Source organism: Lepus europaeus, chromosome X, assembly GCF_033115175.1.
Source record: "Lepus europaeus isolate LE1 chromosome X, mLepTim1.pri, whole genome shotgun sequence".
Lineage (NCBI taxonomy): Eukaryota > Metazoa > Chordata > Mammalia > Lagomorpha > Leporidae > Lepus > Lepus europaeus.
Window position 1 is genome coordinate 47,225,324 of NC_084850.1, and position 12,526 is coordinate 47,237,849.

General features: G+C 37.5%; 1 protein-coding gene across 3 annotated transcripts in view; it reads left to right on the plus strand.

Annotated features, from left to right (window-relative positions):
* PWWP3B (PWWP domain containing 3B) overlaps positions 1 to 9,810 on the plus strand; it is a 43,807-nt gene extending 33,997 nt beyond the window's left edge. For 2 of the 3 annotated variants that reach the window (XM_062184138.1, XM_062184139.1), the window contains exons 3-5: positions 1,519 to 1,622; positions 3,889 to 4,016; positions 6,173 to 9,810. In XM_062184138.1, the coding sequence (XP_062040122.1) occupies positions 6,378 to 8,456 (2,079 nt within the window). In that variant the 5' untranslated portion in view covers positions 1,519 to 1,622; positions 3,889 to 4,016; positions 6,173 to 6,377 and the 3' untranslated portion in view covers positions 8,457 to 9,810. The remainder of the gene's footprint in view (positions 1 to 1,518; positions 1,623 to 3,888; positions 4,017 to 6,172) is intronic. The other variant, XM_062184140.1, reaches the window with a different exon arrangement.
* The last annotated feature ends 2,716 nt before the right edge of the window (positions 9,811 to 12,526 follow it).

Consider the following 12,526-nt stretch of genomic DNA (forward strand, 5'->3'; position numbering starts at 1 on the left):
ATCTATTACAATGATGTTACTTTTCTTGGTGATTATAATATAAACTATGTTGTTTTACTATTAAATAAAAAGATTGGAAAATACAATGACCTAGGTAAGATTGTTATTCCATTAAATGCAGGAGATTGTAATGAAGTAGTCCCACTATTCAGGTGGTTCATGATCATCCATCCTTAGTGAGCTACATCCTTTTCTTAAGGCACTTCTTAGTCTGGAATGACTTTCCAAACTCTGTCACTGTCAAATTGTAGGAAGGAAAATAAAGGGGGAAAGTGAAAAGAAGTCTAAGCTGGTTTTTATCCTCTTTGGCAAATGCTTTCTCTAGATTTTCACAGCAATTTCTGCTTGCATTCTTTGGCAAGAACTTCCATCACATGGCCATGGCTTACAGTGAGGGAGTCTGGGAAAAGTTATGTTATAGGAGCTGATACTGTTACCTTGAATACAGCTGGGCTTCTGCCAGTGAGGAAAAATGCAAACAGTGAAATTGAGTGAGTAAATAGACGTTTCTGTCCTATTCATTATAAATATGATGCACGGTTGTAAAACAGCATAAAAAATAACAGAAGTCTGTGAAAGATTGAAATGGAAAACTTCCTGTGGCAGAAAGACAATTCATTCTTTATATATATATTCTTTATATATATATATATATATATTATATATATAGTGGTGTGTGTGTGTGTGTGTGTTGTGTGTTCTTCATGAATATATATGTACATTCTTCATGTGTATACATGAAGAATAAATTCATATATACATTCTTTATGTATATATGTACAAAAATTCATATATATACATTCTTTATGTATATATGTACATTCTTCATGTATATACATGAATTCATTCTTTATGTATACACTGAAGAATGCACATATATATACGTTCTTCATGTATATATATGTATGTTCATGTATACATATATTCATTCTTCATGTATATTCATGTATATACGTGAAGAATGAATGATTGATTATTGATGAGGACATGTGAAATGGCTATTTCCTGCTAAACCAATTCTTTTCAGCTTCTAGTCAGAAATAACCACGTGGTGAAAAGGGATCTGGAACTTTGCTGAAGGGTTTAAGGAAGACTTAATTAAAGGGAGAGTCATCCATGCCCTGGAAACAAAAAAGAGAATTCTAAAAAGTCAGTGCTCCTTTAATAATGCACAATTTAGTGCAGTCCCAACCAATATTAGTGGACTGTTTTAATGGAGCTTTGTCCAGCTGAGTTTTAAATTCAGCTGTAGCTATTAGATGCCAAAGAAGGCAAGAAAACAATACATGTAGGGAACATTTTATCTGGATTTTTAATACAAGAGAAAGCGATTTGCTACCTCCTTTCTTCAAGAAATCACCCACTCTTAGGGTTTGAATGGAAAATAGACAGACACTTGTTGCCATTTCACTTTAAAGTTCTTTTAAAAGGAACATTTTTACAACACTGCAATGATTTCTCTTGGCATTTCTCCCACCTCTAATTTGGGGCGGGGGGGACTTCTGCTCTTCATCCCAGCCAGGGGGCGGAGCGTGCTCTGAGCAGCTGGAAGGGAGCTGTGCCTGACCAGTCTTGGGGGAGGAGCTGCTTTCACCAGGCTGCAGCTGACAAGAAGCTTCAAGGTAATGGCTGTCTTAAATTTGGTTATTTTCTAGTGACTTCTCAGGGCCCCAGAGTAAAAGGAGAAAAAATAGGGATGGCAGTCTTGGAGCAGTAAGAACAATGTGTGGGTTTGAGAGAATTGCTGGCATTTTGAAGGAATTAATCCTCTGGAATTTTTCTGTCTCCCAGTGCTTTATAAGTCCACAGTGGGAGAAGGGGTGATCAGATTACAGCCTCTAACTTAAGGCTTTAGTGCAGGAGGGCCATTCATGCTAATTTATTGACTTGGCATTCCATGTTTGTATTGCTAGACATTCTGCTATTGTTTGAATTTTTAAACAATTATTAATTTACACAGAAAAATAACTGGTAGAAGTATTTGGCAGCATAGAGGACATATTTCTATAAATGGATTGATGCATAGAAAGACTCTGTATGTGTCACGTGATGTGTCCGGAGAAGGGATCAAGTATAAGGTTGAATGAAGACTCTTGCAGTAACATATGCATGTACAAGTATACATATATGATTGGAATAAACTCTGGAGAAAAATAAATCTCCCGTTCCCATATTAACATTCAGCATTTCTGAATGGTCAGGTTGCTACTTCAATTTTTTTAACCTGTTTCTGCATTTTTGGAGTAGATTTCCTCATAATTAATTTTATAATCATGAAACAAAAATGAAGCTGAAACAGTATACCCATTTTGTTCCAGATGCAGAAATGCTCATAGACACACAACACACACACAAGCTCCCACCCCCCACCCCACCCCCGCCTTTTCCCAATAGTGGCAATTTTCCTGGACCTGATTAAATGGGTAGCCTGGTTGCTGTGTCAAGGACAGCCATTCATGTGTCCTCCTTGCAATTCATTCTTTCAATCCACAGATGAGGATGAGGTCAGCAAAACCCATTTGTCTATGTAGTCTATGTTTAAGAGTGATGCAGAGAGATGATTTAATTTATTTCTAGGAGCAGTTTGAAAGATATTAGATGGCATGGTGCAGCCATTAAATGCATCTGGTAAATTAAAGCAGGAACCTCTCCATGTAGTGCCTTGAAAATGTCAGAGAAATCTCAGAAACTGAGCAAAGAAAATTACAGAATAGCATGTAAAATAATAAATATGTGTATTAGTATAAGAATAAGCACAAATATGTGTGTTAGTATAACATATGTCTACTGCTACAATATATGTAACCAAATTTGGAAAAGCATAACCCGCAAAGTTATCAACAGGATTGTTTGTAGAGTTGAAGACAGGGATAGCTTTACTGTTCTCTATTTTTAAAAATTATTAATATATACATTTTTATATCTTCAGGGAAAACATCGAATTAGATGTTATAAGCTTGGGACAGCCCTTATTTAATGAAACTTATTTAAAATCACCTGGAAAATATTTCATTTAGAATGATGTTCAAGGCAGGCCCTTGAGTGGGATCTGAAGATACTATGAAATGGTACACATTCATCTATATATGCCAAAAATCTGGAAAGATATATAGAAAATCTTCGTACTGGATATTTTACATAGCATTGTACTTTCTTCTTCATATTGCTTTCTGTATCTTTTCAATTTTAATAGGCTGTTGGATATTTTTATCATCAGAAATATTGTAGTTAAGACATTATGATCATATTACAGTCTCACACAACAAAACCCTTAAGTTTAGAATAGAGAATTCTAGAAGCCTGAGAAAGCTGCTGGCTGGCTGGAAGTAATTCGCATCCTTCTCCAATAGCAAGGATCTGGTTAGTGATAGAGTTTATGCCTTTACTCAAGTGCAGGCTGAAATTCAGGTTTGGTCACAAGATGGCACTTGCAAAATGTCCTTCATTTTCGCCAGGCAACCATTTTTTATGAAGAGGTAAACAAAGCAATGAACTTATTTTATATTATTAGACTATCAGATAATACATAACAGTGTAATTATTAGTTTATTAAAATATATGTATAAAGAAGAAAAAATCTACCTTACCACTGCTGTAAGGATTCAAACCGAAAATCTAGAACCTGCCTCATAGTAGACACAAGATAAGTACACTTCCCTTCTCTCATACTTTTCCTGAGAGTGATGATTTCAGGATGAACTACATATAATTGTGTCACAGCAAGCATTTATAGTGTAAGGACAAGAAGGACAACAAACAGGGCATATATATCATGGGTGAGGTTTCAGCTTGTTCCTATGTTTGTGAATGGAGTCCCTGCTAGAGTTTTGGTAGGGAAATTTCTTTACACTTTTCCATTTAAATGGTTTTTCCCCTGTATTCCTTTAGGAAAAATATCAGAGACACTTGTGACCTGGGAAATTGGCACGTGATATCATCTGAGGTCCAGAAAGACTGTGTACCCACAGAAGGGCCACACGGGGCGAAGGCTCTGCTACCACAATCCCTGGCAAAGGGTAAGACTCTTCCCATCTTATGAAACAGTTCTGAGAGATAATGTATTTTTCTCTTTTTCTACAGTCACAGCATTTTTAAAAATTATTTATTTATTTATTTATTTGAAAGAGTTACAGAGAGAGAGAGAGAGAGAGAGAGAGAGATCTTTCATCACCTGGTTTCCCCCAGTGGCCTCAGTGGCCAGGGCTGGGCCAGGCTGAAGCGTGGAACTTGAAACTGCATCCAGGTCTCCCATGTACGTGGCAGAAACCCAAGCACTTGGGCCATCAACCGTTGCCTTTCCAGGCACATTAGTAGGGAGCTGGATGGGAAGTGGAGTAGCCAGGACTCATACAGGTGCTTATATGGGATACTGGCATCACAGGTGGTGACTTAACCTACTGTGCCACATTGCTGGCCCAGTCATAGCATTTTAAATTAAAGACCATGTTTGCGTATTAAGATCATGTTAGGTTGGGAATATAGGGTATGATTCATTTTACTCTCTGTTCTGCAACTATATAACTTTATGATTAAAACTCATAACTTCTAGTTTTTATAAAGAGTCTCACACATTAAATCATTGTGAAGAAATCATGCTAGGTGGTCTATAGGAGTTCCCCTGATGTTTCAGCCAATGGTCTGATTCTTCATTCTTTGATTACTACTCTATTCAGTAAGTGACCTTAGGGGCCAGTTGTTTTGCCATAGCAGGTTAAGTCAGTGCTTGCAACGTGCCAGCTTCCCATATTGGAGTGTCAGTTTGTGTCTGGGTTGATCTTCTGATCCAGTTTCCTGCTAATGCATGCATAAAGCCACTGAAAAATGACCCAAGTACTTGGGCCCCTGCCACCCATTTGGCAGACCAGCAGAGTTCCAGGCTCCTGGCTGTGGCCTAGCACAGACCTGGCTCTTATGACCATTTGGGTAATGAATCAGCAGATGGGAGATTGTTTCTCCCTCTCTGTCTCTCTCCCTCCCTTTCTCTCTCCCCCTCCTCCTCCTCTTTTCTCTTCTTTTCAAATAAGTAAATAACTCTAAAAAAATAAGTGGTCATAGCACTCATTTGGATTTCTGCTTTAATAAACTTAAAAAGCAGTGTCATTATAATGTTGTCTGGGTCTAGGAAATATAAACTCTATAGTCTTTGTCTGCTTTTTTTGAGTGAATAGCAAAGCACTTGCAGCTTAAAATTATAAAATCGTGTGTTCAGCAAAACAGTGCTTCTTAAAAGTTCTTGGACATGCAGCACCACAATCATTTGAGAACTTATTAGAAATATAAAAATTTTTGGTTTTGTTGTTGTAGCTTTGCCTATTTTTCTTTTCTATCAGGTTTTTAAAATTTTTATTAATATAAAAAGAATAGATTTCATAGGTACACTGTTAAGAAGATAACCATACTGCCCTCCCTACTTCACTCTCTCTCCCTCAATCCCCCCCTCCTTCCTTCCTTTTTTTCTTTAATTTTTCAAAAACATAATTTCAGCCCACTCTATAATCATAGGCTTAATGCACCACTAACCGTAGCATTCAAGTAATAAAAAGTAGAAAGACCACAGTTCCAACAGGAGTATGCACAAGGGCTAAAAACAACAATCAAGTCACAAGATGTCCATTTCAGTCTTATACAATTTTTTTTTTGTATTCTGTATTAACTACCACGTATCAGAGAAAACATATGATGTTTGTCTTTTGGGGACTGGCTGATTTCACTAATTTTGAGTTCAAGTCAGATCTGAATTAAATTCTTAGGAGGAAGCCTGGAGATTCAACAAGTCTTCCTAATGAGTCTCATGCATGGTAAATTTGGAGAGCCACTGCCATTAAGTATACCCATGGGAGCACAAAGGTACCAAAGTATTCAATAACATAACTAGACCCTGACACCGCCCCCCACCCAAGTTCTCCCACTTCTGCTGGCATGTGCACACATTCACCGCTTCACAAACAAGCACTGTGATAAGGGCAAGTTCTTGATTTTGACATGTTGTAAAACTGCATTTCTAGTTCTTATTACCCACCACCCCCTACACACACCCCTTTTCCCCTCTGACCAATGTTGCACTTCACATTCTCTTTTATCCCTTCTCTATCTGCAGTTGTTCACCTCCTAATCTGACAAAATAATTTTATTTGCTGATGGTATTCCTTTCCTCTATTTCTGTATTGTCTAGGATTGTCCCAAACAACGTGTTCAAGTACCTTTTGGAAACTGAGGTGGAGAAGAACAGTGCCTTCAAACTAACTTTTTGTTGTCAGAAAACAAAAGAGCATTTGTTGAGAGTGTTGTTTTTGGTAGCACCTACATTAGCAGTGACAGGGTTAGCTAGCCACCCCAACCACTGATAATAAGCAATCGGTACACGGATCTAAATCATAATGGATGCTGAGTATGTCCTGTGCAATTGGAAAGACCAGTTGTGGCCAGCAAAGGTTTTGTCCAGTTATGAAACGTCACCAAACAGTAAGAGAAAAAAGACATTTTCCCTAGAAGTTCAAATACTCTCACTAGAAGAAAAAATTATAGTAGATAGCACAGAAACAAAGCTCCTAAACAAATCTCAGATTGAAGCCATTACCTCCTCACTAGCAGCGCAGTCAGAGGCTGGTGCTTCACCTAGGGATGAGACAGCCTATGGAAGAGCACTTAAAGTGGCACTGGATATTCTGAATGAGAGACCAAATTTGAGTGAAGCAAGCATTTCAGGTGAAGAGGAGACTGCTACCCTGTCTGAAAATGTGCCGCAAAAGCTGTCCGATTCACCGCCTCAGAAGAAGTATCGGAAGCAGGAAGGAGACTTACCCAAATACCTCGAGGAAAGTGAAAACCCGGCATCCTTGTTAGTATCTCCAGAGAATGATTCCCTGGCTGATGATAAATCACAGGTGCACACAACCAGCAGTATTATTCCAGGGGAAATGGAAACAAAGCCATTGCTAGACTCTAGCTGGGGCCAGACTTTCCCTTCACGTTCAGAAGATGAAGATGAAAAAGAAGACAAGAAAAAGATCGATATTTCACTTATGCCCATTCATTCCACAGTCAAAGAGGAGGATGTATATGCTAAAGAAGAGAAATGTCTTCCAGATCTGCCATCAGATACTGTCTTTACACCCAAAGCTTTGAAAGAGGAGCCACAAGACGTGTGCCCAGGGCCCCTACCTGTTTCCTCTGAATGTTCTAGTTTCTCAGAGAATATTGAAGATCCAGGTGAAGGTCCTTCTAATCCGAATCCATGCTTAGAGCCCAGCCAGAATCAGCCTTCTGTAGAATCTGAAGTGGGTGCTACAACATCCACTGGGAGTTGTTCATGGGAAGAGCAGGTCTCTGCTAGTGCCCCTAACCCTGCCCTTGCCTGTTCACTTGTTGCAAATAGAGAAAGGAATCTTGAGAGACTGGATTTTGATGATCTTGAGGAATTTCAGGCTTCTGACAAGTCATTGCACCTAAATTCTATCATTGATTCCATATTAGCTGATGATGAGGAAGAAGAAGAACTTCCACGCTTCATTTTTCAATACGAGAAACGTTCCTTTGAAACAGGAATGATAGTCTGGTTTAAATATCAAAAATATCCTTATTGGCCAGCAGTGGTAAAAAGCATCAGGCGAAAAGAAAGGAAAGCAAGTGTGCTTTTTGTTGAGGCAAACATGACTCCTGAAAAGAAAGGCGTGAGAGTATCCTTCAGAAGATTAAAGAAATTCGACTGCAAAGAGAAGCAAACACTAGTGGATAAAGCCAGGGAAGATTACAGTGAAAGTATTGACTGGTGCATCTCACTGATTTGTGACTACAGAGTTCGAATAGGTTGTGGTTCTTTCGCAGGCTCTTTCTTTGAGTATTATGCTGCTGATATTAGCTATCCAGTTAGGAAAGTAGTCAAACAGGAGACCTTCCGGAATATATTTCCAAAGCTGTATAATGAAGATGCTGTGGAACACATGACTGTGACTTCTCAGACCAAGAAAATGTCCTTCCAGAAAATTCTTCCTGACCGAATGAAAGCTGCACGAGACCGAGCCAACAAAAACCTTGTGGACTTCATTGTGAATGCAAAGGGAACAGAAGACCATCTTCAGTCCATTTTAAATGGCACAAAAGGATCCAGATGGCTGAAATCATTTTTGAATGCAAAGAGATTCTCGCCCTGTATTGAAACATACTTTGAGGATGACGATCAGTTGGATGAAGTGGTGAAATATTTACAAGGAGTCTGCAATCAAGTAGATGAAAAAATGATGAGTCTCATAAAACATGATAAAATTAAATTTATCCTGGAAGTCCTTCTACCAGAAGCAATTATTTGTTCAATCTCAGCTGTTGATGGGTTAGATTACAAAGCAGCAGAAGCAAAGTATCTAAAAGGACCATCTCTAGGCTATAGGGAAAGAGAATTATTTGATTCAAAAATCTTATTTGAAAAGAGACGGAAACCATTAACAAAGGAAGCTCATTAAATCTCCTGAGAGTCCAAATCATAACAATATGCTTTCATAGATATTATTTCTTTGAAAAATCTCTGAAAATTCTCTACATTTCTGAGAACTGGAGACTTTGAGTAATGTGGTTTTTTTTATTTTTATCTCTGGGATCTGTGGGTATCATTACATCTTCACTTCCTTTGGTTATGCTTTCTCAAAGTCAATTTTGCCAGCATTTCAGCAATTTACTTTTCCATACATTTTTAGAATGCATAGTGCATAAATGATTTTTAAGGGAAAGTACTATTTGGTTTTATGATATTTTTGTTTCTATGGTGTATAGGTAAATACAATGTGCACAGTCATTTTAATATTACAATTGCACTGGTATTAGATATTAAGCAAGATAATTAGAAAAAAGTCTAAGAAACAGCACTTATATATTTTTTGCTTTTTATAAGATATTCAGTTTTCTCTTAAGATAGTTGAATTATTTTTATTGCTATGCCTATTTATTTTTGGAAAAAAAAATCTCTGAGACCTAGAACCAAAGATAGATAAGCTTTGCTATATATTATAATTAACTAGAATTGCTTTTGCAAAAAAATCTGAAATACAAAAAATGAATTATTTGCATGTAGTCTATACATGTGTGAATAACATCTCAGCATGCAGAAAATAATTCTGACAGCCTTGAACCTTGAGCGGGATTGTTCATTCTATACTTCCCTGAAATTTCATTTTGGGGAGTCTCTCCTTCAAAGGCTAAACACTTTCTTGAAATGAACAGGCTCCTGGCTGTCTCCATAACTATGAGTGGATCTTCTCAATGTAGTTCTCTGACCACATGTAGAAGGCAGCTAGAGTCATTGTATTCAGGACCTGGCCAACCTAGTTATGTGAGCTAGGGTGACTGCTTATGAGCCCATCTAGTTTTATATAAACTGTAGAAAAAGCAAGTGCCATGTTCCAAGTCTTTTATCTCCAAATATGTCTCAAACCAAGCAAGCTTTTTTATCTGACTTCTCCATAGAATAGTTCCAACTCGTTCCAATAATGTAAACACCAACTTATAAATCATTCCACACTACTAGCAGTTGTAGACGGACCAGAATATGGGAACTTAGAATAAAGTCACAGAAAATGCCTCCATTTGAATAAATGTGACAGTATTCCAAATATGGTTAAATATAAACCATTAAAATCTGAAGCCAATGGATCATTTATTTTTGCTTGAAACAGATTTTTGTGAGAATAAATGTTAGGAAAGCTAGTTTATTTTAAAAACTTGATGGTAAAAGAAATGCTGAAGGCTTAACATGCACCTGTCTTTATTTTGACCACTTATAATGAGACATCTGTCACCTTGGGGCTCTTTTTATGCGTTCAAATGGCTACATGTTTATGTGAAATTTATAAAAGTTTGATGTTTTGACTTTCAATAAAATCATTATATTCTTCACTTTGGATGTGCATGTCATGCTTCAGATATTGCAGCTACCTAAGAGATGTTTGTGTAAGTTTGAATACACACACACACACACACACACAAAATTGTTTGGAATTTTTGTTTTCTGTAGTTGCCATTATTTTAACACGCAATATAAATTACCATCCTGGGGCTGGCACTGTGGTGTAGCGGGTAGAGCTGCTGCCTGCAGTGCTGGTATCTTCTATGGGCGCCGGTTTGGGTCCTGGCTGTTCCACTTCTGATCCAGCTATGGCCTGGGAAAGCAGTAGAAGATGGCCCAAGTGCTTGGGCAACTGCACCTGCATGGGAGACCTGGAAGAAGCTCCTGGCTCCTGACTTTGGGTCAGCGCAGCTCCGGCCGTTGTGGCCATCTGGGGAGTGAACCAGCGGATGGAAGACCTCTCTCTCTCTCTCTCTCTCTCTCTCTCTGCGGAGTGAACCAGTGGGTGGAAGACCTCTCTCTCTCTTTCTCTCTCTGCCTCTCCTTTTCTCTCTGTGTAACTGTGACTTTCAAGTTAAAATAAATAAATATTTAAAAAATAAATATATATATATATAAATTACCATCCTAAACAAATGTTCACATAGAAGTATTTGTATCAGGCTCTCTTTTATGGACATTCAGGCTAGGACAACTAGCAGTAAATATATATATATATATATATATATATGATAAAATATAAGTAGGTGCTACTGTATCAATATGCAGTAAACATTTTTTAAAGCTTTTATTTAATGAATATAAATTTCCAAAGTACAGCTTATGGATTACAATGGCTTCCCCCCCCCATAACTTCCCTCCCACCCGCAACCCTCCCCTCTCCCCTTCCATTCACATCAAGATTCAATTTCAATTCTCTTTATATACAGAAGATCAGTTTAGTATATATTAAGTAAAGATTTCAACAGTTTGCCCTCACATAGCAACACAAAGTGAAAAATACTGTTGGAGTACAGCATTAAATCACAATGTACAGCACATTAAGGACAGAGATCCTACATGATATTTTTTTAAAAATTGATTAATTTTCTATGCAATTTCCAATTTAACACCAAGTTTTTTTTTCATTTTCAATTATCTTTATATACAGAAAATCAATTCAGTATATACTAAGTAAAGATTTCATCAGTTTGCCTCCACACAGAAACACAAAGTGTAAAAATACTGTTTCAGTACTAGTTATAGCATTACTTCACATTGGACAACACATTAAGGACAGATCCCACATGAGACGTAAGTACACAGTGACTCGTGAGGTTGATTTAACAATTTGACACTCTTGTTTATAAACATTCATATGTACAAAGTATTAAAAGTTAGTAAATTTCCTGTTCTGGATAACAATTACACACATTTCCCCCGTCTCTCCTGCTAAAATCAATAACCTACATTTTCGCCTTATGGACCTAAGGAATGAAACCCACACTAAATCAGAAACAGGCAGAAGAAAGAAAATAAACAATAGAAATCAATAAAGCTGAAAATAATAAAATAATAAGTCAATGAAACCTAAAGCTTCTTCTTTGTAAAGATCAATAAATTTGATAAGGTCTTAGCCAAAGCAATCAAGAAAAATAGAAAACTCAAGTTAACAATATCAGGAATGAAAGGACATAGCTACTAATCCCATGACCATTAAAAGAATATTATAATACTCTCGGTGGTACTTTGCATACAAATTTAATAGCTTAGATGATCTGCCAATTTGTCAAATATTTTCAAAGGAAAATACCATTTTATTTTCTAATATTTCTGTTGACTAATATTTTAATATGTTTCACATTCATTTTTTCTTTTACACAAAACAGCAATGGTCAGATATCAAACAAGTGTTCTGGGGGGTACAGGGGTGTGAAGGTCCCCAAATTATTTTCTAGGCAAGAGTGATGAATTCAAAACAGAGACATAAAGTGCAAGAATGAGAGCAGGGTTTATTTAAAGAAATTAATGAGAGAGTACACACTCAAGACAGAAGTACAGACAGGCTCCTTCCACAAGGAGAGGGGCAACTGCTGGCGCTGCTGCTGCTGTCCCCACTGAAGTTTGAGTTGCCTCTTTATGGGGTGGAGTGTGGTGCCCTAACAGAATATACAAATGAGGGCAAAGGTCGGGCAGGGCTTTAGTGCATGTGGTGATCTCTGGGAAGGTTTCATGGCATCTCCATGAGGAGCTCAGCATACACATCATCATGGCATCTTGTGCATGATGGAGAAAATGAGGCTTAAGTGCATCATGGGAAAGGGGTTCAACCCTGCAGCCATGTTGGATTGGCATGGAAGGGGATGGGGTATTAGAGGAGCAGAGCTGCAGCAAGAAGCCTGCTGGGCTCTTTCTCCTTTGTTCACTATCTGACTCCCTGTGCAGCCATTATCAGCAAATGCAATTTAAATTTTTTAATGTATTTCTCTCAGAAATACAAATTGAATATTTTCTTCTTTTTTGCTTCATTGATATAAACGATTGCATCTCGTCTTAAGATAATTCCTGAATGTCCCTATTATGCCTAATTACTTTTGGAATAATAGGTTTGAAACATCAAACCAATGACAGAGACCCTTGCTTATGCATTATCATTAGCTTCAGTTGATTTTGCAAAAAAAAAATCTACAATCAGAAGACAAAATGAATGCACTA